The 27,648-nt window shown below is 40.0% G+C and overlaps 1 protein-coding gene across 1 annotated transcript in view; it reads left to right on the top strand.

Annotated features, from left to right (window-relative positions):
• Window positions 1-27,648, top strand: part of CLASP2 (cytoplasmic linker associated protein 2) — an 817,644-nt gene that overhangs the window by 768,153 nt on the left and 21,843 nt on the right. The window contains exons 32-34 of the mRNA XM_070727408.1: window positions 22,716-22,844; window positions 23,617-23,823; window positions 25,061-25,177. Coding sequence (XP_070583509.1) covers window positions 22,716-22,844; window positions 23,617-23,823; window positions 25,061-25,177 — 453 coding nt within the window. The remainder of the gene's footprint in view (window positions 1-22,715; window positions 22,845-23,616; window positions 23,824-25,060; window positions 25,178-27,648) is intronic.

The following is a 27,648-nucleotide window of genomic DNA, read 5'->3' as shown; positions in this document are numbered from 1 at the left end:
TTCACTTTAACAGAAAAGAAAGAAAGGAAGAAACTTTACTTTGCAGAAATTACGCAATACCAATCATTAAGGTTCCAGCATAGATTATTTCTTTCTTTGGCGTGTCACTCTGCCTTCCGCTTTATCTTCTCTCTGTAAGGCTGTAATTTGATCTTGCAAGACAGCAATCTTGGCTAAATTATCCTGCTCATCCTGAGGGGGTTCCTCAAAAGTCACTCTTTCACGTAAACCTGCAAATGTTTCCAGTCCCTGTCCCCCCGAGTCGCTGTAGATGAACTTGCTTCTTGCTCCCAAACAATTCCAAGCTGCTGCAACATAACTTTGCCTTCTGAAACATTCCGTGCCCGAAGAATTTTCTCTCCTCTGAAGACTATTATAACAGCAGGGAAACTCCAGGTGAATCTGACTCCATTTTGGAAAAAAAGGCTTGAAATTGGTCTCAGTTGATTCCTGGCTTGCAGAGTCTGAGCAGAAAGATCCTTTAAAACCCGGATCGGGTTTCCACCTTGGTTGAGATTTGGAATGGCTCTTAGCTCTCTATAGAGTTGAGCAGCTCTTCTTTCAGATATAAATGCAATAATAACATCTCTTTGCCAACCTGGACCCTTCTGGCCAAAACTCCAGTGGACTCTTTCGAATTCATGTATTTCGACTTTTATATTATTTTCTTGAAGCCACTGGTGAACTGCCTGGGTCAATTTTTTACTTTCTGCAAAGTTCTGTTTGAACTCACGTAAATGTAAGTTTTTTCTTCTTTGCCTATCTTCCAAATTGTTAATTCGAAGATCCTGCTGCTTTTTAAGGTCTGCTAACTTTTCACTTTGAATTTGCTGATTTGTTTCAAGCTTTACAATTTTTTCGCCTTGGTCTTTTGTCTGCATTTTAAGGTGCTTAATTCCAGCAGTCACATCTGCTATAGCTAATTGCATTTCTTTAAATTGTTCACCCATCGATCCAAATAACATTAACATTTTATCCATTTTGTCCCCCAGCTTGGCAGTGCCCGCCATCTTTTCTTTGTTCTTTATTCCTTTGTTTAACTCACGGTTTTAGACTGAAGATTCCAAGTGTCTCCACCTCTTCCAGGCTGTTCCCTCCACGTTTTTATATTCTCCTTTAGTTTATCTTCCTCTCAATCCACTTTTCTTTTAGTTTGAGAGGGTTTCTCAGGGGTTTTAATTACTTTTTCAACTCACACAGAGAGCATCCTGTGGAAGCGTCTAATCCCCTTGGCAAGGAATGTGCAATTCTGGCTGTAGACAATCTCATCTCTCACAGCCCCCATGCCCGCCATCAGAGGTAGGTCTTTAGAGCTTTACAGAAGACCAGAAGGTGTGTGTGTGGTACATTGGAGGGAGTTCATTCCAGAGGGCCGGGGCCACCATAGAGAAGGCTCTTTCCCTAGGCCCCACCAGATGACATTGTCTGGCCAATGGGACCTGGAGAAGGCCAACTCTATGGAACCTAACTGGCCTCTGGGGTGTACGAGGCAGGAGATGGTCCCATAGGTAATCTGGTCCTAAACCATGTAGGGCTTTGTAAGTCATAACTGTTGTGTATACTCCTGTTCAGTTTGGGGATTTTGCAGATTCTGATTCAGATAGTGTTTATGAATTAGTGGCAGGGCCTGATTTACAGGCAGAAGAAGAAGGAGGAGACCAACCACAGGATGTTCCTATGAGTTCAGATTCAAGTGAAGGAGAAACAGATATTAGATGGGTAAATTCTTTCAGACGCTTGCAGAGATGAAGAAAGCAAGTGTCAGGGAAGAAATATTAAAGAGAGGAACGGGTTAATTAATGAAGAAATTAATTCGTCACGTCCGGGTGTCAGCGGAGAAGAAGAGTGGAGTTTTCGATCTGCTATAAAACAATATAGGCTCAGAGTACAAGAAGACCTAGACAGACTATCACAGTGGGCCCATACCAACAAAATGAGGTTCAACACCGACAAATGCAGAGTCCTCCACCTCGGCAAAAAGAACCCTAGACATACATACAGCCTGGGAGATACCCCACTCAGCAGTAGTGACTGCGAAAGAGATCTTGGAGTCTTGGTGGACAATCAACTAAACATGAGTCAGCAATGTGCAGCAGCAGCCAAAAAAGCCAACTCAATCCTAAGCTGCATCAACAAGAGGAATACGCTCCAAGACCAGGGAAGTACTAATACCACTCTACTATGCCCTGGTCAGACCCCACCTGGAGTACTGCATCCAATTCTGGTCACCTCACTACAAAAAAGACATCGAAACTCTGGAGAAGGTGCAAAAAAGAGCAACCAAAATGATTAGGGGACTCGAAACCAAGACTTACGAAGAGAGATTGAGAGAACTGGGCATGGACAGCCTAGAAAAAATAAGGTCTAGAGGGGACATGATAGCAGTTTACAGATACTTGAGGGGTTGCCACGGTGAGGAGGGGGTCTCTTTATTCCCCAGGGCACCAGAGGGCCGGACGAGGAACAATGGTTGGAAGCTGACCAAGGAGAGATTCAACCTGGAAATAAGGAAGAACTTCCTGACGGTCAGAGCGATCAACCAATGGAACTGCCTGCCAGGGGAGGTGGTGAACTCCCCAAGTCTGGACACCTTCAAGAGGAGATTGGACTTCCATTTGGCTGGGGTGCTGTAGGGTTTCCTGCTCAGGCAGGGGGTTGGACTCGATGACCTAACGGTCCCTTTCAACTAAATAAGTAAGTAAGTAAGTAAGTAAGTAAGTAAGTAAGTAAGTAAGTAAGTAAGTAAGTAAGTAAATAAATAAATAAATATCTTTCCACGGCTCTGAAAGTAAGCTTTGTTTTATGTGTTTTTAATTGCAGTTTTTATTACCCTGGGCTAATGCTGCCTAGCCATAAATTTTAAAATGAATGATTGAATGCTTTGAGGATGTTTATGCTGCCTTAACTACTAAAGACTGAAATAAGAGAGATTGAATATCGAGATGACACAGAGGGAATAAAAGATGATGTTTTGTTTTTACAAATCTCTGCATTTAGCAAGCCTTTATTCCAATTAACAGTGGCCTTAGCCGGAGATCAGAACAATAGCCAGCACTTTGAATTGTGCCTGGAGGCCAATTGGCAACCAGTGCAGTTCACAAGTGATGTTGAAATGTGGGCAGATCTTGGGAGCCCCACAATAGCTCGTGCAGATGCATTTTGCACAATTTGCAGTCTCCAAATACTCATATAGAAACATAGAAGACTGACGGCAGAAAAAGACCTCATGATCCATCTAGTCTGCCCTTATACTATTTTCTGTATTTTATCTTAGGATGTATATATGTTTATCCCAGGCATGTTTAAATTCAGTTACTGTGGATTTATCTACCATGACTGCTGGAAGTTTGTTCCAAGGATCTATTACTCTTTCAGTAAAATAATATTTTCTCATGTTGCTTTTGATCTTTCCCCAACTAACTTCAGATTGTGTCCCCTTGTTCTTGTGTTCACTTTCCTATTAAAAACACTTCCCTCCTGGACCTTATTTAACCCTTTAACATATTTAAATGTTTCGATCATGTCCCCCCTTTTCCTTCTGTCCTCCAGACTATACAGATTGAGTTCATTAAGTCTTTCCTGATACGTTTTATGCTTAAGACCTTCCACCATACTTGTAGCCTGTCTTTGGACCTGTTCAATTTTGTCAATATCTTTTTGTAGGTGAGATGTCCAGAACTGAACACAGTATTCCAAATGTGGTCTCACCAGCACTCTATATAGTCTCCCTCTTCCTGCTCGTTATACCTCTAGCTATGCAGCCAAGCATCCTACTTGCTTTCCCTACCACCTGACTGCACTGTTCACCCATTTTGAGACTGTCAGAACTCACTACCCCTAAATCCTTTTCTTCTGAAGTTTTTGCTAACACAAAACTGCCAATACAATACTCAGATTGAGGATTCCTTTTCCCCAAGTGCATTATTTTACATTTGGAAACATTAAACTGCAGTTTCCATTGCTTTGACCATTTATCTAGTAAAGCTAAATCATTTATCATATTACAGACGCCTCCAGGAATATCAACCCTATTGACACTTTAGAGTCATCGGCAAATAGGCAAACCTTCCCTACCAAACCTTCCCCTATGTCACTCACAAACATATTAAACAGATTAGGACCCAGAGCAGACCATTGTGGCACACCGCTTGTAACCTGTCTCTGCTCAGAATACTCGCCATTAACAATAACTCTCTGATGTCTATGCTTCAGCCAGCTGCAAATCCATTGAACTATTCAGGGATTAAGTCCAATCTTCACTAATTTATCTATCAGCTGTTTATGTGGAACCGTATCAAAGGGTTTGCTGAAGTCCAGATAAGCAATATCCATTGCACCACCTTGATCCAACACCTTTGCGACATAGTCAAAGAAATCAATGAGATTAGTCTGACATGATTTGCCTTCAGTAAAGCCATGCTGATTTGGGTCCAATAAGTTATTGTTTTTTAGGTGCTGATTTATCCTCTTTTTGAGTAGAGTTTCCCCATCATTTTAACTATAACTGATGTCAAGCTAACTGGCCTGTAGTTACCAGCTTCTTCTCTACTGCCCTTCTTGTGGGTAGGCACAACACTGGCCATTCTCCAATCCTCAGGAACATCTCCTGTTAACAGGGATTGGTTAAACAAATCAGTCAGGGGGGTAGCAATGACAGATCTGAGTTCTTTAAGAACTCTGGGGTGGATGCTATCTGTACCCATTGCCTTATTTATCTTTAATTGTTCAAGTTCTTCTAAGACATCAGCTTCTAAGATCACTGGAGATGAATCCATACAGCTGGAAGCAATGCTATATCCCTCTATAGTATTATTTTGTATGGTGTCTTTTGAGAAAACTGAACAGAAGTAGCTATTGAAATGGTCAGCGATCTCCTTATTCCCATTAATGCATGTATTATTCCTGGTACTAAGCTTCGTGATGCTGCAGTTTTTCTTCGTCCTGTAACTAATATATCTGAAGAAGGTTTTATCCCCCTTCTTTACAGATTTGGCAATTTCTTCCTCTTTTGAGGCTTTACATATATTATCTGTTTTGCCTCCTTCTGTCTCATTTTATACACCTCTCTATCAGCTATACTTCCAGACTCTTTATACCTCCTATAGGCAGCCTTTTTTTAATTGACTATAGCCCTTGCATCACTGCTAAACCATAGCGGTTTCTTCTTCCTTTTACCTTTAGTTATTTGTCTTACATACAGTCCAGTGGCTTTTAAGATGGCCTTTTTTAATACAGTCCACTGGGTACTCGCTCCTGCCATTTTATCCCTCCCCTTTAATTCATTATTTAAATATTCCCCCATTGCATTAAAAATTGTTTTTCTGAAATCCAATACTTTTGTTGCAGTATAGGATTGCTCACAATTAGCTTTTAGATCACCCCAATTCTAATGACAGAACCTTCTTTATTTTGCATGCAAATCCAGAGAGTCTCCAGATTTTTACATGTATTTTGAATTAGTGTTGTTTTTAGACTTTCTTTAACATAAATGGCTACTCCATCTTCCCTTCTCTCTATTCTATCCTTCTTATACAATGTATATCCTGGTATGGATATTTCCCATTCATTAGAATCCTTAAACCATGTCTCAGTTATGGCAACCAGATCCAAATTATCTCTAGATATTATGGCCATTAACTCACAGAGCTTCTTGCTCAAGCTTCGAGCATTCGTGCACATTACCTGAAGAACATTATTTTCATTATTAGTTTGCCCCTTATCATCAACAACTACATCTATTTTATTTGCAGATCCCTTTTCATAAGTTTCCAGAAACTGATTTATCCTCATTGGTTGGGGACAGAAATCATCCACATCAGTTACATCTCTGTCCCCTTTACCTAGTTTAAATGCCTGTCCAAAAAAGTTCTGAATTCCTCACCAAGCACCTGGGTGATGGATGCAAACCATCCCTCTTAAACAACTCCCTATTAGACCACCTACTGACATATTTTTTTTAATATATTTTTATTGGTTTTGCACATAGAGTTACATAAAACAAACATAAAACGGTGCACAGTGCATGTGCCCATCACCCGACTGACAATCCCACCACCACCACCACCACCAATTGCGGGGGGTTCAAATATTGACTAATATATATATGTATGTATGTATGTATGTATGTATGTATGTATGTATGTATGTATGTGTGTGTGTGTGTATATATATATATATATATATATATTTAATTTCCTTAGCTCTACTTTGCATTTGTTATTATTAAAAGAGTGATTGGAGTTTATTTTTTACATTTTCGTCACAAATTCTACTCAGCATATAATCTTTCACCTTATTCCATCGTACCATCAGCTTCTCCAATTTATTTTCATCAAAATTGTTTAATCTTATTTCCATTATTTCAAAATGAATGTGATCCACCATGTACCAGTACCAGTTCTGTAATGTCCATTTTATAGACTCTTTCCAACCCAATACCACTACCGCTTGAGCACTTTCCAGTGCTGCAGTTTTTATTTCTTTAAAATCTCTTAGTTTTCTTTGTTTAATTAATATAGCTATTTCTTTTGTAATTATCCAGTTAATATTTAGCATTTTATTTATTTCATTCTGCACTTCCTTCCAAAGTTTCTGAACTTCAACACACTCCCAGAACATATGCATAAAAATTCCTTTCTTTTGGCAACCATGCCAACAGTTACCTTTCCCTTTTCCCTGGAAGTGTGCAAGTTATGCTGCTGTATAATACCATTTATGTAAAATTTTTCTTCTCATCTCTTTAACTCTTGTATTCTTAATCTTATATATATTTTCTACTATTTCTTTCATTTCACTTTCGTCTATTTGTAAATCGTTGTGCCAGCATCTTGTCAAGCCTTTTATTACTCCCTCTTCCGCTTGCGATAACATTCTGTATATATTACTAGCTTGTGCTTTTGTATCATTAATCTTTTCTTTTAATATTTTCTCTAAGCAATTTTCTTCTCTCAAGAAAGCTTCTTTATTCTCACTTTTATTTAAATATTTACATATTGCATTGATCTGCAGCCATTTCTGTTGACCCAGCCACCATTTCAGCCAAGTTCTGCTAACTCTTCCATCCTTCTCATATAATTGTTCAATTCTCATTATCCCTTTACTATTTAATTCTTTTATAATTCTGCTTAAGTTAACGTCATTACCTATATTCAATACTTGTAACGTTGATAATTTTGAATTACCGATTCCCAATTTCCCCTGCCATTTAAACCATATTTCTAAAACTGCTTTCAGAGGGTCAGTTAAATTATTAATTTCTATTTTGCTCCATTTTTTAAATAATAACTCCTTATTATTTATATTATTGATTTCCTTTTCCAATTTCACTCACTTCTTTCCCCCCCATAACTGTAGTTCCATTAATCTTTCTATTTGAAATGCTTCCCTATATAATTCTAAGCTCGGGCTTCCCCAACCCCACCCCCTCTTTCTAATGGGCAAACAGCCATCTTTTTCTTATTCTAGGTCTTTTGTTTCCTTCAATCCAAAAGTTTAGTTTACTGTCCCATTCCCTCAATTTTGCCCCAGGGAAGGTACCTGGTAAAACCTGAAATAAATACATCATTTTTGGAATAATCATCATTTTAAGGGCTGTAATCTTTGCCATTCTTCTCAACCTTTTTTTCTTCCAGTTTTTTATCTGCTTTTGAAGTCCCTTCCATATTGAGTTATAATTAACCATCGCAATTTTATTAGAATTTTTTAACAGCTAAACTCCTAAATATTTCATTTTTTTACATCCTAATTTCAATCCTGACACTTTTCGTATCTCAATTTGCTTTTTAGGACCTGTATTTAAACAAATTATCTCTGATTTCTCTATATTAACTGTAAGACCCGATTGATCTTTAAATTCCTGGAGTAAAATCATTATTCTTTTCATCATTTCAATTGGGGTTTCAGTCAATACTATAGCATCATCTGCAAAAAGATTTAGTTTTAATTCAAGTTTTCCTATTTGGTAACCTCTCCACTCCTTATCGTTTCTAATTTTATTTGCTAAGACCTCAATTGCCAATGCAAATAGCATTGGGGATAATGGGCAACCCTGCTTAGTTCCATTCTGAATTTTAACCTTCTCTGTTCTATTACCATTTACCCTTATATAAGCTATATTATCCTTATAAATTGCTCTTATAATTTGACAAAAATTGTCTCCCATGTTTAAATCCTTACACAATTGAAACAAGTAATCATGGTTAACTTTATCAAAAGCCTTGTACACATCTAACTTTAAAATACCTAGTTTCCTTTTGGTAGTGGTGGCATGGTGTATCACATTAACAACGTTTCTAATTGGTTCATAAATCCTTCTTCCTTTAACAAATCCATATTGATCTTCTCCAATTATCTTTGGTAAAATATTCTCTATTCTGTTTGCCAATATTTTCATAAATATTTTATAATCCTGATTAAGTAAGCTGATAGGATGATAAGAACCTGGGTCCATTAAATCATGATCCGGCTTTGGGATAGTTATAATCTCCGAAGTCTTCCATGACTGTGGAATGTCAAAGGTCTGAAAAACATTGTTAAACAATTTCTCCAAATGCGGTAATAATTATATTCATATAAGTCTTGTAATATTCACCAGTAAAACCATCTGGGCCTGGAGCTTTAGCAGGTTTTAACCCTTTAATAACTCTAGATATCTCATCATTTGTTATTTTTGCATTTAGGATTTGTCTATCTTCTTCCGTTAATTTCTCCTTAACTTCTATGGTTTGCATTGTGATTTGTTCTTTTTCATATAAATTTTCATTAAAATTTCTCATTATTTTTTCCAGTTCAATATTACTGCATTTTATTGCACTATCCTTATCCTTTAAAGCAGGGAGATACGATTTCTCCTTTCTTTTTTTCAAATAATGTACCATTTGTTTAATTGATTTGTTCCCCCACCCCATAATTCCCTGTTTTACAATCATCTTCATTTTATTCCATTTTTCCTCCTCAAGAGATTGTAATTTCTTTTTCTTAAGTTGTAATAATTTATTCCAGTCCCTATTTCTTGTAATTCTCAGACTCTCTTGGATTAGGTGTATTTCTTTAATTATTCTTTCTCTTTCTAGTTCCCAAGATTTTTTGATATAAGTTTCAGTACTAATACAATTACCTCTCATAAAAGCCTTGTGTGTATCCCAAATTATTGTTTGCTTAATTTTTCCTGTTTTGTTTATATTAAAGAATTCACACAATTCCTTTTGTAATTTGAGTCTATTTTTTTTCACTAACCGAAACGACAGGGTTGTATCTCCAGATCCTTTGTTGTCTACTAGAATCCAATTCTATCACTGCTAACAATGGAGCATGATCTGATAACCAGATACTTTTAATTTCAGCTCTCTTGAGGTGTACCTCCCCCATTTTATTCATTAATATATAATCAATACAACTAAATTTATTGTGTCTTGCTGAATAAAATGTATCCCTGTTTGCCATGTTTGCATGGAGGTCCAGCATATTAATTTTATTTAAATGTAACTTTTTCTTTTCCCCCTTCCCTGCTGTTAATTCCAAATTAAAATCACCTGAAAGGATCACTATGCCTTCTGCAAAATTATCTAATTTACATTTTACATTTATTATGAATTGCTTTGTATTTACATTTGGAGCATAAATTACTGCTAAGTTTATTACCTTATTATTTATTTTCCCCTTAATGAATAACATTATACCATCTTTATCACTTTTAATATGAATTAATTCAAATGGGACTCTTTGATTTATGAGGATTGCAACTCCTCTACTTTTTGTATTCCTTCTAGATTCATAAATCCCTTTCCAGTCACTATTGTTAACTAATTTATCTGATCTTTTCCTTCCTTTATGCGTTTCTGATAAAAACAAAAAATCAACTCTACTATCCCTGGCCAATTTCATAATTCTATAACGTTTTTTCTGCGACACCATTCCATTCATATTTAATGACATTAGAATCCTTTCACCCATTATACATACTTTTCAGTGTGTTTCCCCCTTCTGCAAAACAGAGCCTAATGGAAAAGTCTTTGTTGATTATCTTGAACCCCCACCCTAGTGCCCCTTCCCCTGCGCCCCCCGAGGGGGAGACAACGAAAAGAAAATTCATTGATCCAAAGAGGCACCTCTGGATTTGCATTCCACTGAGGAATTCCCCAACCTTTCCCCTTTAAAAACAGTAAAGAAAATCCCCCTTCTTCCCTCTTTATCCCTTGTTAATTAGAATAGAATACACAAAGAAGCAAGTTAGCTGAGAACAATAATACCATTTTAACAGTTCAATTCTTATTTCTTCTTTTGACGCGTAGTTCTGGATTCTTCTTTTTTCTCTCTTTCCTGGAGTAATGCCAACTCTTTTTGTAGAGCCGCAATTTTTTCATCTTTTTCTTGATCTACGGTGCAAATTGGCTGAGCTGTAAACAGGTCCCGAATCGGATCTTCATTTTCTCTCCCTCCTTCCGCTGCAATTTTCACCTTCCCTGACGATGCCTGCTGATTTAACTCCAAATCGATCCCCAGTTGCTGAAGCATTTTCTTCTCCTCTTCTAAAGATTTTGCTTGGAGAACTTTGGAATCTTTAAAAACCATTATTATCACTGGGTATTTCCAGGTAAAGCGAACTCCGTTTTGAAATAATTGATTCGCAATAGGTCTCATTTGGTTTCTTGCCTGCAGCTTCTCAGCAGACAAATCTATTAAAACGCATATTGAAGTGTCTTTATAATGTAAATTTGGAGTTTGCTTTAATTATCTGTAAATCTCTGCTGCCCTTCCCTCGGAGATAAATCTCACAATAATATCTCTCTGGATGCCTGGATTCTGAGGGCCAAATACCCAGTATGCTCTCTCAAATTCATCTAAGTCAATTTTGATCTTATTTTCATAGAGCCACTGATGGATCGCTTGGATAAGGCATTTACTTTCAACAAAATCTTGTTTAAAACCCCTTAAACGCAAATTAGATCTTCTTTGTCTGTCTTCTAGATTATTTATATGTGACTCATGGTGAACTTTACCCTCCTCCAGTTTCACAATTCTGGCATCTTGTGATTTGGACTGTTTTTTTAAGTCTTTAACTCCTGCACTCACAGCAGCTATAGCCGTTTGCATCTCTTTGAGCTGTTGCCCAATATTTGAAAATGCCATTAAAAGTGAATCCATTTTCCCCCCAAATCCAGAGTAGTCACCATTTTTCCTTTGTTCTCTATTTTTTCCCCTACTCACATTTAAAATAGTAGCTTGCTTCTCTTTTTAAAATAATCCAAACATGTTTTCAAAAACTCCATTTGTTTCTCTTCCTCTCAATCCACTTTTCACCAAGCCAGAGAGAGTTGTCAGGGGTTAACTTTCACTTTTCTAATTCACATTAGGGAGCTTCCAGTAGAGGCGTCTTATCTCAGTCGACGCATGTGCAAATCCCCGACCACCTACTGACATAATGACTTACATAGCCAAAACCTTCAGCTTTACACCACTGCCTTAACCACACATTAAACTCTCTGATACAAGTTGTTTTATCCTCCTGGCCACAAACTGGTAACACCTCTGAGAAAGTCACTGAATCAGTTATTTTACCCAGCTCCACACTTAGACATTGAAAATCTCTTTTTACTACATTGACATTTCTCTGGGACAAATCATTTGTGCCAAGATGCACTACCACATCAACGTTATTACCTTTACTCACAGCCTTGACAATGTTTGTAATCTGCCTCCTGTCCCTGCTGGCAGTGGCCCCCGGGAGACACCTCATCACCTTCACCACATCCTTACTCTGACCTAAATCAACACCTCTAACAGTCAAATCACCCAGTAGAAAATGTGTCCTCTTTTTATTTCTACTAACTGCACTTGATGGTTTGGTGACACTATGCACCTCACTTACAACAACTTCCCCTTTGAACATCCCCTCATTCTCTGCCTGAGGGGCCTTGCTAATATCTACAACATCCTTACTATTTTAATCCCCAAGAACATTATAGGAATAGAGAACATTAGAGTAATCGAACCTCGAGGTGATATATGGTGGATGTGACCAGCTGCAAAAATATTTTGGAAAAAAAAATAGAAATTATTTAGAACAAATTACTACTCAGCAAATCCCACTAAAACTGGAATTATATTTACTTGGAGTAATTAAACAAAAAAATTCCAAAGAAGACAGATATTTAATATTGCACATAATTACTGCTGCCATTTGTTTATGCGCAGCATTGGAAATCAGATATCTCCTCAATATTGTATATTGCACGAGTCAAAAAGAGGGTGGGGAAAATATTTACTGACCCCTCGCATCCTGGGCACAAACTGTTTCAACTCTTACCCTCAACTAGACACAAGAACAGTTTTTCCCCGAATGCCATCACTCTACTAAACAAATAATTCCCTCAACACTGTCAGACTTTTTACTAAATCTACACTTCTATTTCTACTAGTTTTTCTCATCATTCCTATCATCCTTTCCCTCCCACTTAGGACTGTATGACTGTAACTTGTTGCTTGTATCCTAAGATTTTTATTAATATTGATTGTTTCTTCATTGCTTATTTGACCCCTATGACAATAATTAAATTTTGTACCACATGATTCTTGACAAATTTATTATTTTTTTTATGTACGCTGAGAGCATATGCACCAAGACAAATTCTGTGTGTATCCAATCACACTTGGCCAATAAAATTCTATTCTATTCTATACTATATTAAACTTAATAAATAAAATTTATGAAATTGCCGAAATGAATAAGCTGACACTAGAAATACAGGAAAAAGATGATATAGAATTCTATAAAACTTGAAGCAGGTGGTGTGAATGGGTGAATCAGAAAAAATATCTAAAAGCTTAAATATTTATAAATTGTAAGATCTCACAATTCAAAATAATATGATTCAATAAAACTTTCAGCTGCGGGAAGATGGCTCGGACACTCCTTTATTTTTCGAGGGTGGCTTTGCTCTCTTCCCGCACAGACCAGGAGCTGCTAGTACTGCTGCTTCTCCTCTTTTCTGGAGCAACTATATCAGCCTGAAAATTGCAGCAAAAAAACCGTGATACATCCAGTCCGCGAAAGGTGAAGCCTGAAGTGGCGAGGGAACACTATATCATTAAAATTATAAGATTAAGACAGCATATAAGTGATACATTATAGCAAATAAAGTCAAGAGGACGGTTGAACTCTGTTTAAATTGTTGAGTGTTTGAGATTTCATATATAATTGTAAATATAATTTATTATATGTTTATGTGTTCGTATAAGTGATGTTTTGTCTTTGTTCTTCTTTTCATGGTTTTTGTTTTTAATGTAAATACTTAATAAAGATTATTTAAAAACCCACAGATGCAGGTTTTGATAGGGTGCACTCTGTTTTGACTACTTGTTGCCTATTTGACAGGAACACAGCTATCCACTTATCCAAAAATGGCATAAAAGTTTAGTTTTAGAAGTAGTTTGTTATGTACCACTGAATCAAAGGCTTTGCAAAAGTCTATGTAAATTGTATCTATTGCTTTACCCTTGTCGAGTTGTAAAGTCCATATGTTTTCTCGTGTAAAAGTTTCAGATTACAGGACAATTTTTTCCTGAAGCCAAATTGTTTGTTAGAGAGTTGATTGTTTGTCTTTGGAGGGTAATAGATTGATTTATGATTGATCCCATGACTCTGCAGGTGACACAATATAAAAGAGATTGATTTGTAATTCTCAACTAGGCTGGGGACACCCTTTTTGAAGATAGGGATGACAGTATGTGAGAATTGTTACTTAGTTTGTATATCAATAGCTTTGATATGGATTTAATCTTCTATTTTATGAAAGTGGCTGTTAGTGACAGTAATAAAAATTACCTGTTCTCTCTATTTCATACAGAATAAAAAGTTAACCCTGTAACTCTGGGTTTTTTATTTACTGGACAAAATGCAATGATTGTAGTGAATTGGAATTACTAGAAATTTTTCTTACTAGCCACATAGGGCGATATTTCTATTTTATTCAACCTAATTTTTTCTCGTTGTAGTTGCATAGCTCAGTTATGACTGATCTTGTCTCAGTTTCCCCCAGAGGTAGCTTTGATCAAAATACAAGTTTCACCACCACTTCGGAATGCATTGGGTGGACAACTTGTTTTGATAAGTAACACACAAGAAATATTGCAGTGAATTGTGAATTAATATTTAGAGGACAGGATGTTGACTGTTAACGGAATAAACTGTTGCTGCAGAAATCCCCCAAGAAAAGATTACTGTAGAGAACCTGAAGTTTTCCAGATGTTGCTGACTTTCAAACTCTAGAAAGCTTCCATTGTTGGCTTTCCTGAATGAGACTGCTGAGAATTTCAGTTAAACCGCAGGTTTCTAAAATCTGAGTAAAAGAGAAACATTAGCGATGAAACAAAATTGCTGCTTTGTTTGCTGACAAAAAGTGTCAATTTGTAAGTAATTGTTTGTTTTGTAAGTACTCTCATGCCAGAAATCTGATGGAGGGAGACAGTTTTTACCCGCAGCTCAGAAAGCTCACTTAGCGAAAGCAACCTTGTAGTAGAGAATTTGGATAGCTGTATGAAGAAAGAGAACAATGACAAGGGATTAGAAAGACATAACTAAAGTAGCAAACACTCAACTGACCATGTAAGCAATAAACATTCAGAGAATAGAATATAATTCTTTATTGGCTAAGTGTGATTGGATACACAAGGAATTTGTCTTGGTGCAGATGCTCTCAGTGTACATAAAAGAAAATATAGATTTGTCAAGAATCATGAGATACAACACTTAATGATTGTCATAGGGGTCAAATAAGCAATGAAGAAACAATCAATATTAATAAAAATCCTAGGATTCAAGCAACAAGTTACAGTCATACAGTTCTAAGTGGGAGGAAATGTGGGAATTGAGATCCTCTTTCCCTCTAGGCCTTTACAATTTTATGCATGGTATGTATGTATATATGTTTGGTTTTTATATTAATGGGTTTTTAATCGTTTTTAATATTAGATTACTATTGTACACTGTTTTATTGTTGCTGTTAGCTGCTCCGAGTCTCCGGAGAGGGGCGGCATACAAATCCAATAAATAAATAAGTAAGTGAGTGAGTGAGTGAGTGAGTGAGTGAGTGAGTGAGTGAGTGAATGAATGAATGAATGAATAAATAAATAAATAAATAAATAGCTATGACCATAGATTGGGCAAGAAGCTGGTCCTGAAAGATTTTTCATAGATTATGCTAAGCAGTTCAGCCATGGTAGTGGAAAACGTTTTAAAGAAGTAGGCACATAATCCATCAGATCCAATAGAGATGGTTTTAGGCTGTGTAGTGCCTTTTCAACGTTATCTTCTGTAAAATCAATATGTAGTGGATTATTGCAATTTGTTGTGGTATGACTATGAAATGTGGGTCATGAGCCATTGCTACTTACAAAGATTGAACCAAATAACATGTTAAAGAGCTTTAATGGCTTCATCATTACAGTCTTTACCGTTGGTCCTTTTAGGGGTGGGATGGATCTCAAGTCTTTTAAGTTTGTTATTTATAAAATTATAGAAGGCGAGGGTGGGTTTCATGAGTAGGTTTTCCTCTGGTTTGCTGTGTTAATTGGTGCATTCCATCTTTATCTGGTAGCATAAGGCTTTGTAGCAGCTTTATAGCCAGGGTCTTTTTGGGGGGGGGGGGTTTGCCAGATTTTTGTTTAAAATTGAAGCTTCCTTATTGTTAGGGGTAATTGTTCTTTCTGGTTTGGGGGGTTATTATATACGTGGATTGATTGATTGATGAATTTTGAACTACTGATTTAAGAACTGATCCTAATTATATTATTGTCTCAGTTTAATGTTATGATTAACCGGTTAACTTTTTAAAATTAATTAATTTTTAATATTATATACTTTTAAACTAATTTATTGGGGGGTAATTTTAGTGATGGATATTTGGGATCGGATGGAAGGTATGTATGAAATGAATGGAATGAATGATTGGGTTAGCTTGCGGGATGGATGGGATGGGTGGGATTATAGTATGGATGAGGTAAGTGGTAATGGTATGAATGATATATTTGGCCCACCTGGCACTGGAGAGGCAGGTTTAGGTTTAGGTTAGGTTTATTGGATTTATATGCCGCCCCTCTCCGCAAACTCGGCGGCTCACAACAATAATAAAAAACAGTACAGTACAGGGGAGGGGGCACCGATCTCTGGGGTGGCGGAGGGTCAGAATATCTCGGTGCTGCTGAGAGAGGCAGATATGGTGGGAGCCACAGAGCTAGCCATTCCAGGGGAAGGAGGAATCGCTGTTCAATAGCAATCTCTTGTTCCGGCTCCGTGAGCTCAACTCAGGGTACTGGTGATGAGTGTAATCCTGGCCCTGGGCTCAGTCTGCTGCTACTCAATGCCAGGTTGGTGGTAAATAAAGCTCTCCTCATCCAGGATTTGATCCTGGAGGAGGAGGCCGACCTGGCATGTATAACTGAAACCTGGCTGGGACTGGAGGAAGGAGTTCCTCTCTCTGAAATTTGCCCTGCTTGGTTTCAGGTATGGCATCAGCCTCGACCCCAGGGAAGGGGGGGAGGAGTGGCTATTAAACAAGGGAGAGCCTTTGCCTACGTAGACTCATTGCTCCAGAGATTGCAGACTGTGAGTCCCCCCTGGTGAAGTTGGACTAAGGGGTCCAGGTGGGCTTGTTGCTCATGTACCTGCCTCCTAGCTGCATGTCAACAGCCCTGCCTATGCTGCTCGAGGAGGTAGCCGGGCTGGCAGTGGGGTTCCCCACACTTATTGTCTAGTGGGACTTTAACCTACCGTCGCTTGGTGAAACCTCTGGGCTAGCACAGGAGTTCATGGCCACCATGACAGCCATGGACCTGACTCAAGTAGTGCAGGGTCCGACTCATGAGGGGGGGGCATGCACCCAATATGGTATTCCGCTCTGAGCAATTGGAAAATGATCTGAGACTAAGGGGCTTAGAAGTGTCACCTTTGTCATGGTCAGACCATTTTCTACTGCGGCTCGACTTCCTGGCTCCAATCCTTCCCCGCAGGGAGGCAGAACCGACTTGATGGTTCCGCCCCAGATGCCTGATGGACCCAGAGGGCTTTCAGAGGGCGCTTGGGGTTATTCCGGATTCACTTGTCCACAGTTCGGCAGAGTCACTTGCTGTAGCCTGGAACAAGGCTGCGACAGAGGCTCTTGACTGGATTACGCCATTGTGACCTCTCCACGGCACTAGACCCCGTAGAGCTTCATGGTTCAATGAGGATCTCCAGGAGTTGAAACGGCAGAAGAGACGTCTAGAGAAGTGATGGAGGAAGAGCAAGTCCGAATCCAATCGAACACTTGTAAGAGCTCATATTAAGACTTACAAAGTGGCGCTCAAGGTGGCAAAATGTGCCTATCATGCCGGCTTGATTGCATCAGCGGAATCTCGCCCGGCCGTTCTGTTTAGGGTGACCTGCTCCCTTCTTAATCAGGGGGGAGTTGGGGAGCCCTTGCAGAGTAGTGCCGAGGATTTTAACACATTTTTCGCTGATAAAGTCGCTTGGATCCGAGTGGACCTCGACTCTAATTGGATAACAGAGTCGACTGATAACGAGTCAGTCGAGGTGACTGGGGCTCGTACTTGTCCACCTGTCTGGGAAGAGTTTGATCTGGTGACACCTGATGAAGTGGACAAGGCCATTGGAGCTGTGAGTTCTGCCACCTGTTTACTAAATCTGTGTCCCTCCTGGCTGGTTTCGGCCAGCAGGGAGGTGACACAGAACTGGGTCCAGGAGATTGTCAACGCTTACTTGGGGAGGGGTCCTTTCTGGCTCCTTATAAGGAGACACTTGTGCACCCCCTCCTCAAGAAGCCTTCTCTGGACCCAGCCATTCTCAACAATTATCGTTCAGTCTCCAACCTTCCTTTTATGGGGAAGGTTGTTGAGAAGGTGGTGGCGCTCCAGCTCCAGCGGTCCTTGGAAGAAGCTGATTATCTAGGCCCTCAGCAGTCGGGATTCAAGCCCGGTTACAGCATGGAAACTGCTTTGGTCATTTTGATGGATGATCTCTGGCGGGCCCGGGACAGGGATTTATCCTCTATCCTGGTGCTTCTTGACCTCTCCGCGGCTTTCGATACCATCGACCATGGTATCCTTCTGCATCGGATGGAGGGGTTGGGAATGGGAGGCACTGTTCTTCAGTGGTTCTGCTCCTATCTCTCCGGTCGGTCGCAGTCAGTGTTAGTGGGGGGTCAGAGGTCGACCTCGAGGCTTCTCCCTTGTGGGGTACCTCAGTGGTCGGTCCTCTCCCCCCTACTATTTAATATCTACATGAAATCGCTGGGTGATATCATCCAGGGGCATGGGGTGAGATATCATCAGTACGCTGATGATACCCACTTGTACATCTCAACCCTATGTCCAGTCAACGAAGCAGTTGAAGTGATGTGCCGGTTCCTGGAGGCTGTTAGGGTCTGAATGGGTGTCAACAGACTCAAACTCAACCCTGATAAGACGGAGTGGCTGTGGGTTCTGCCTCCCAAGGACAATTCCATCTGTCCGTCCATCACCCTGGGGGGGGAATTATTGATCTGGGAGTCCTCCTCGATCCAAAGCTTACATTAGGGCACCATTTTTCAGCTGTGGTGAGGGGGGCGTTTGCCCAGGTTTGCCTGGTGCACCAGCCCTATCTGGACCGGGAGTCACTGCTCACAGTCACTCATGCCCTCATCACCTCGAGGTTCGACTACTGTAATGCTCTCTACATGGGGCTACCTTTGAAAAGTGTTCAGAAACTTCAGATCGTGCAAAATGCAGATGTGAGAGCAATCATGGGCTTCCCCAGGTATACCCATGTCACACCAACACTCTGCAGTTTGCATTGGTTGCCAATCAGTTTCCGGTCACAATTCAATGTGTTGGTTATGACTATAAAGCCCTTTCATGGCATCGGACCAGAATATATCCGAGACCGCCTTCTGCCGCATGAATCCCAGTGACCGGTTAGGTCCCACAGAGTTGGCCTTCTCCGGGTCCTGTCGACTAAACAATGTTGTTTGGCGGGACTGAGGGGAAGAGCTTTCTCTGTGGCAGTCCCAACCCTTTGGAACCATCTCCCCCCGGAGATTAGGATTGCCCCCACCCTCCTTGCCTTTTGCAAACTTCCTAAAACTCACGTCTGCCGTCAGGCATGGGGGAATTGAGACATTTCCCTAGGCTTATATAGTTTTATGTATGGTATGCTTGCATGGAATGGTTTTTAAATTAATGGGTTTTTAGATGCTTTTAAAATATTAGATTCATTTATTGTATACTGTTGTATTATTGTTGTAACATGGGCGTATCTAGGAAGGCCCATGATTGCTCGCGCAGCCGCATTCTGCACGTTCTGAAGTTTCTGAGCACTTTTTAGAGGTAGCCCCTTGTAGAGAGGATTGCAGTAATAGAACCTCGAGGTGATGAGGGCATGAGTGTGAGCAGAGGCTCCCTGTCCAAATAGGGCCGCAACTGGTGCACCAGGCGAACCTGGGCAAACGCTCTCCTCGTCACAGCTGAAAGGTGATGTTCCCTGAGGCACCTCACAAGGGAGAAACCTCAAGGTCAACCTCTGACCCCCACTACCACCATGTGCGAATGGCCAGAGAGGTAGGAAGATAACCACTGCAGAACAGTGCCTCCCACTCCCAACCCATCCAGCTGGTCGATGGTATTGAAAGCCGCTGAGAGATCAAGAAGCACCAGGACAGAGGATAAACCCCTGTCCCGGGCCTGCCAGAGATCTTCCATCAGCGTGACCAAAGCAGTTTCTGTGCTGTAGCTGGGCCTGAATCCTGACTGTTGGCCTAGATAATCGGCTTCTTCCAAGGCCCGCCGGAACAACACCACCTTCTCAACAACCTTCCCCATAAAGGGAAGGTTGCAGACTGGACAGTAGTTGTTAAGCTGTTAAGTTATGGTAGTTGTTAAGTTGTAGGGAGCCGGGAAGGACCCCTTGCCCTCAAATAAGCATTTACAATCTCCTGGACCCAGCTCCGTGTCACCTCCTTGCTGGCCGAAACCAGCCAGGAGTAAACAGGTGGCAGAACTCACAGCTCCAATGGCCTTGTACACTTCCTCAGGGGTCACCAAGTCAAACTCCTCCTAGACAGATGGACAAGGACAGGCCCCAGTCACCTTGACTGATTCATTGTCAGCCAACACTGCTGTCCAATTGGAGTCAAGGTCCGTCTGAATCTGAGTGATTTTATCAACAAAAAACATATTAACATCCTTGGCACTACCCTGCAAGAGCTCCCCAACTCCACTCTGATTAAGAAGGGAGCGGGTTACCCTGAACAGGCGGGCGGGATTCCGCTGATGCAATCAAGGTGGCATAATACGTGCATCTTGCCGCCTTGAACGCCACTTTATAAGTCTTCATGTGAGCTCTTACAAGTGTTCGTTCAGATTCAGATTTACTTTTTCTCCATCCCTTTCTAGACGTCTCTTCTGGCATGATGCCATGTCCCTGGAGAAGTTGGACTTGAGGCTGGGGGACAGTGATGTTTGGTAGGTGTCCCACCCATCTAACATGGCAGTCTCCAATCAAGATCACGCCACTCCCTTGGCTGCAGATCAGGCATTTGATTCCCCTGAAATCCAGGACAGGATTAATGAAGCAATTAAAAAAGGAATTGAGGTGGGCAATAGGGCTTTTGCAGGGCCCTCCACCACACCACCAATGAGGCCAGCTTCTTCCCAGGCATGTTACCAAGCCGCCCTCGGCTATGGCCTAATACATGATTCAGGAGATTTCTCCTTCTCCCTCTGGGTTCACATGAGGGCTGCCCGGACTTAGAGCTTTCATCTGATGAGGACATGGGTTCTGACCCCCCTATTTCCTCAGGCCTGTTCTAGCCAAGTCCCTTTAGGTCCACCCTCCACAAGGCTACTGCCATGGCCAACCTGTCCTCTCCGTCTGCTGATCCTACCAAGGGGAGTGTATGGGTAGACCCTCTATTTAAAGCTGCTGCCTCGCAGGCAGGGTTCATGGCAGTTATGGACCATTCGTCTCCCCAGAGAATGCCCAACTGCCCAGGTTTCTGTCCAGACACTGGACCTTGGGGGCAGAGGAAATGGATGCTCTTCATTGCGAGTGGTCTTCTGGCTGAATTTACACATTCCCTCCCATCCCTCTCATGCCCATGGTGAACAAGAAGATCTTGGAGGTGAAGGCTGAGTGATCCTGCTAGCCCACATTGCCAGCAGAGCCTGGTTCATAGACCTTCTGTCCCTATCAGTCTCTCCTCCTTGGAGGATCTCGCCCACAGAATGGTCACTTTCCCAGTGGTTAATCCAGCCTTCAGACCCATGCTGGCTACAACTGACCATCTTGATCCACTTGACCGGATCACTCTGAGGCATCGCCAGGTTCTGGAGGACATCATTAAAATCATGTTAGCCTCTCACAGACTGTCCATGGAGCACATATACTCCACTACATGGAGATCTTTGATTCCTGGTGCCTTCAGGAGGGCTTCTTACCTATGGACGTATCCGTCATCAATGTCCTGCAATTTTTGCACCACAGTCTATCCAAGAGGCTCTCCCCTAACACTCTCCATTGCCAAGTCGTCACAATCACCACAGTTTTATCCTGTCTTGGGGGGGGGGGGTCAGAGTCACATCTATAGTTTCCTAAAGAGGCAATCAACCTGCACTACATAGGTACCCATCGTGAGATTTGGCCACATGATCGAATTTTGACTCTTTTCAAACCACTGGACACAACCACCCTTTATCATTTAACTGTTAAGCTGGTTTTCCTGGTGGCTGTCACTTTGGCTAGGTGCATATCTGAGCTTGCGGCTCTCTCAATGTATGGGGGCCTCTGTATATTTTGTCCGAATAGGGTGTTGTTGAAGTTGAACCTTACCTTCATCCCTAAGGTGAACTCTACCTTTCATAGGGCGCAGGAGATTGTTCTTCCTGACTTTTACATTCAGCCCACTAATTATCAAGAGTTACTGTGGCACATGCCCAATGTGCGCCGTGTTCTAGATGTCTACATTAAGTGCACTTCATCCTTCTGTACGTCGGAATCATTATTTGTATGTTTTCAAGGCACCTTTTCTGAATGCAAGGTTTCCTCTCCCACCATGGTCGATAGATTTGGGCATTTCTTTTGCCTACAAACAGCTATCACAGCCCCATCTGGATCGTCTGACGGCGCACTCAACATGCAGTACAACCCTTACTGCCGATTGGTCTGCATGTGCTTCAATTGAGGAAATTTGCCAGGTGGCTAACTGGTCATCTCCCACTACTTTTGTCTGGCAATACAAGATGGACCTCTTCACCTCCAAGGAGATATCCTTTGGCCAGAGGGTGCTGCAACAGGTGGTGCGGAACTCAGACTTGCCCAGCCAATCATAGGTGCCCTCCTTAGGGACAGTAGGATTTGGTATGTCCCATCCCTGGAGGCTAGCTCCACCTACTAGGGAGAAGGGGCATTGGACCTACCTGATCTGCCCTTTCTCATAGGGTGGAGCTAGCCTCCAAGTCCCTCCCTTGTGTAAGTTCAAATTGGTTGGCTTATGGTTCTCGCTTGCTATTGGGTAATTTTTATGTCCATTTTATTAAAATAATATGTAATGTATAAATAATAAATAAATGTGTACTACTCATTATCAAATATAGTTGCGAAGAAATGTAATACTGTATAGTTTCATTATCAATAATAATGAGTTAGAAGTTATATGAACAAAACTAATTAACATTCCTTAAACTTTCAGCATGCAATTAGAGCCCTGGCACTAAAAGTCTTAAGAGAGATTTTAAGACATCAACCAGCAAGATTTAGAAATTATGCAGAACTCACAATAATGAAAACTTTAGAAGCTCATAAGGACCCTCATAAGGAGGTTTGTATATACCTTTGTATTAAACTTAAGAATGTGACTGAAGTAATAATATAATATTCAGTGAAGAAGATCAAGAATATAGGCTATTTTTCATAAGACATATTTCAAGAATTTAAATGAGAACATCATATTTCCTGTTCAAAACTATTCAAATAATACAGATTTTATGAATAGAGAACACAGAGATCCTTTAATATCTGCTTTAATAGGGTATGGACATCTTATAATCTTTGATCATGGATTTCCTTGCTAAACAAGATCCTTATCATTTTCCCAACAGCATAAAATTGTGTATAATTTTAAATGCTTCTAGGAATATTATTGTCTGTTCTGTCAGGTTTATTATTAAACAATAATGTTAGTATATCCATTAGTTTTGTTTTTGATTGTTACAAGGCAGAAAATATGGCAATTAATTACATTTCCTCCCATTAATTCATTTTAATTGGAAATAATGAAATATTTAGATGTAATAGAAATTTAAAAACATACATACCTCATATTTTCTAGAATGATTTTTTCATTTTAAAATTAGCACAGTTGCAAAGTCAATAAAAGTTATTATAACATATTTCCTAGATAATATTAGTTCATTTTTCCAACATATCCAGATAAAATTTCAAGTCTGAAGCTATTTTGTTTAAATACTGATACTATTAGAATGCTGCTGCTGTGACAGAATTTTTTATTGCAAAACAAATAGTACCATTAAAAAAATAAAACTATGCAAGTATAATATTATTAGATTTCTATATTTTCTTTAATCCATTAGGTAATAAGATCAGCTGAAGAGGCTGCTACTATGCTGGCCACATCTATTAGTCCAGATCAATGCATCAAAGTACTTTGTCCTATCATTCAAACAGCAGATTATCCTATAAATCTGGCTGCAATCAAAATGCAGACCAAAGTTATTGAAAGAGTACCTAAAGAAATTCTTGCCCAGCTTTTGCCAGAGATAATGCCAGGTTTAATACAGGTAAGAAAATACAGAATCATGAACAATGAAAAGAATGTTGCAAAACTATCTTTCCAAATATTATCTTCAAGTAATCTAACTTTATTGAATATTTATTGATTGATTTAATTACATTTATATGCTGGCGAACAGCAATAAAATAAAATAAAATACAAAAGTTAAAAACCCATGATAAAAACATTCATTCTTCAATCATTCAGCAGTTGGTCTGGAGCAAGATGTTGGTGCTCAACAGCCCTCCTAGGCCTGCCAGCAAAGCTATGTTTTTAGGAAGACCAGGAGAGGGGGTGGTGCGAATCTCCAGGGGATGCTGGTTCCAGAGTGCCAGAGCCACTACAGAGCAGGCCCTCCCTTGTGGTCCCACCAGCCTGCATAGTTTAGCTGACAGGACCGAAGGAGACCTACTCTATGGAATTTGATCAGTCACTGGGATATGAGGCAAAACACGGTCCCACAAGTAATCTGGTCCTAAGCCATGCAGGGCTTTATAAGTAATGACCAACACCTTGAATTATGCTTGGAGATCGACCGGAAGCCATTGTAGCTTGCGGAGTGTTGGGAGTTACATGGGTGTATCTAGGTACACCCATGATGGCTCGCATGGCGGCGTTCTGGACTAACAGAAGTCTCTGAACGCTCTTGAAGGGTAGCTCATTGCAGTAGAGCTCATTGCAGTAATCAAGTCTTGAGGTGATGAGGGCATGGATGATTGTGAGTAAAGACTCTCTGTCCAGAGAGAGCCACAACTGGCGCACAAGATGGATCTGTGCAAAAAAAACCCTAGCCACAGCCAAGAGATGTTTGGCTGTGAGGGAGGGAAAAGTCTGGTGGAGGTAGAACAGTCCTTAGGAAGCAGATCCCACAGCCATTCAGTCTTGTCAGGATTGAGTTTGAGTCTGCTGACACCCATCCAGACTCTCACAGCCTCCAGGCACCAGAACATCATTTCCACTGCCGAATTGACACGGGGTGGAGAAGTACAGCAGAGTATCATCAGCATACTGTTAGAAACTCACCCTGTGCCGTCGGACGATCTCACTCAGCAGCTTCATGTAGATGTTAAACAGTAGTGGGGAGGGAACCGACCCCAGAAGCACTCCACAATGGAAGAGGGCCTAGGGTCAACCTCCGTCCCCCCACCAACACTGACAGTATCTTATTATTACTTTTTTCAAACATGTTTTAGGATTATAAATTTTATTTGGATTAATATGCATTTGAATTACTTCTTTTCTAGGGCTATGATAACTCTGAAAGCAGTGTTCGAAAGGCATGCGTCTTCTGCCTTGTAGCTGTTCATGCAGTAATTGGTGATGAGCTGAAGCCACATCTTAATCAACTCACTGGTAGCAAAGTAAGTGACACAAAATACCAAGATCTGATTTTGATTTTTTCTAATCTGTGGAGATTCAAAAAAGGTGGGGGGGGGGGGTCTTAGGATCAGACAAATGTTCAGAATCTCATTTTGGCTACTATTTAAATCTGGCACTCTGTTGGTCCTTTTATTTTTTATGAACTATGTTAATAATTTATGGAAAACAAAACAACGATTAGAATATATCTGGGATGAATGTGGATGATTGTTTTTAATGAACCAAGGTTTTAGATCATAATTTTAAGTTTAGATTTCTTACTCATTGTATTTTTGTATTTACTCTGCTGTGAGCCGCGCTGAGCTTACGAAGAAGGGTGGCATAGAAATCAAATCAAATCAAAACAAAACAAAACAAATAAAAATAAACAAACAAATAAATGTTATAAATAGACTGACAATATATAAATGAATATGATTGTTGATATACTCACTATGAGAACCTGAATAAAACATAAATAGTTTAAAATTATGTGGAATGATAGATGACTTACTATGAAAATAATAAATTGCATGCAATGATTTAATCAGCATGCTTGAAATAAAAGTTGCTAAAATGTTATAAAAAAATACAAAGCATGACAGCATCAATCATGGTTCCGTCTTATAGAATGAACTTTGTGTTAAAACATTTGCTGTCCCTCTTTGTCTCCAGTAATTAATTTCTGATTTAGAGAAAACAATAACTGCCATTATATCATAGATGAAATTTACCCAATAAAGCAAAATGAAACATAATTAATTAAACAGTTAATAGTTAATTGATAATTAATTAAATAGTTCAGAAAGGTCATGAGCATTGAAATTTATGATCAAATCTGTTGATAATGTCTAATTATTGAGATGCTTGTACAATATTTATTATTTTATTTATTTGTTAATTTTACTAGTTGATAACCCGGCACTGCCCGGATATTTTTTCATCCTAATCACTCCCTGTGCACCCGGCACTCCCCTCCTGGGCCCATTTTGGGCCTAGTAGGCCTCTCTGCAGCCTCCTGTAAGCCAACATTGCCTGCAGGAAGGTCTTGACGCCTCCCTGCGCGCCCCCCATGCAGACACAGACCTGAATATCAGTTGAACAGCAGTATGCCCGCATGAATGGTAGAGCTGGGCTCTGGGTGCCACCTATGTCCACACACATACACACAACACACATACACACACACACACACACACACACACCAAGAGTTATTAGGGGTATCTTACCCCCACAGTATTTTTTTCCAGAAAGTAAGTCATCTTGCCGATTGTCTGCAAAAATGGAAATGTGAAACTCTTTTGATACAGATACATCAGAATCAAAACAAGGGGAAAATGAGCTCCTGCACCTTCTGGAAAGCTGAATTCATGGAATGTACCATGAAGGCAGAGTCTAACCTCAGAAACACTTTATCTTTATGGAAAACACATAATCTGGGGTTGACTGATGACATCCACAATTATGAAACCATTATAGGCAAAGTAATTGTAACCAAGAACAGGACTGTGAAGGAGAACTTTCTCAAAGACACAATCGTCAAAAGGCTCAAATGGTGCTTTCGTGAGTGTCTTGAGAATCTTGTTCAAATCTCAGCTACAGAAGCTGTGGATAGCTGGGGGATTTAAAAGTGACCGCCACCTCTGCCACCACCACCCATTTTACCATTTTCTCAAACCAGGTCTGGGTCTGGAACAACTGGGTATTCTTCTGCGACGACTGGGAGAGTTGGGAGTGGGAGGCACCGTACTGTGCTGATTCTCCTCCTATCTCTCCAGTCGCTCGCAGTCGATGTTGGTGAGGAGACAGACATAGACCCCTAGGCTCCTCCTTTGTGGGGTGCCTCAGGGATTGGTTCTCTCCCCTCTTCTATTTAACCTTTACACAAACCTTTACATGAACAAATAAATAAAATTTGACATAGTAAAGAAATAAAAGGAATTAAAAGTTGAAGAATACAAACTGCAGGCGTACGCAGATGATATTGTATTTTTCTTAGAAGACCCTATAAGATCTGGCCCAGAACTAATTAAAGAAATAGAAAAATGTGGTGATCTTTCAGGACTAAAAATTAACAAACAAAAAATGATGCTCATGACAAAAAATATGACCATAAAACAAATTAAGAAACTGGAAGAAACCACAAAACTACAAACCACAAAAAAAATTAAATATTTAGGATTAACAATATCAAATAAAATTATATCTCTCAAAAAAGACAATTACAATAAACTTTTACAAGAAACAAACAAAAACCTAGAAAAATGGAAAGACTTGCAATTATCCATGGACATTTTGCCAAAATTTCTCTACCTTTTTCAAATTGCCCCAATCAATAAAATTCCCAGATGGCTATCCACTATGGAAGCTATAGCCTATCCAAACCTGATAGATCCAATTAAAACTATTAGTTACAAAGATATCTTACACCCAAACGGAGATCTAAAAACTAAACAAGAATTGGAGTCACAAA

Source organism: Erythrolamprus reginae, chromosome Z, assembly GCF_031021105.1.
Source record: "Erythrolamprus reginae isolate rEryReg1 chromosome Z, rEryReg1.hap1, whole genome shotgun sequence".
Classification (NCBI taxonomy): domain Eukaryota; kingdom Metazoa; phylum Chordata; class Lepidosauria; order Squamata; family Dipsadidae; genus Erythrolamprus; species Erythrolamprus reginae.
The sequence above is the reverse complement of the archived record's forward strand: the minus strand, read 5'-3'. Positions and strand labels throughout refer to the sequence as shown.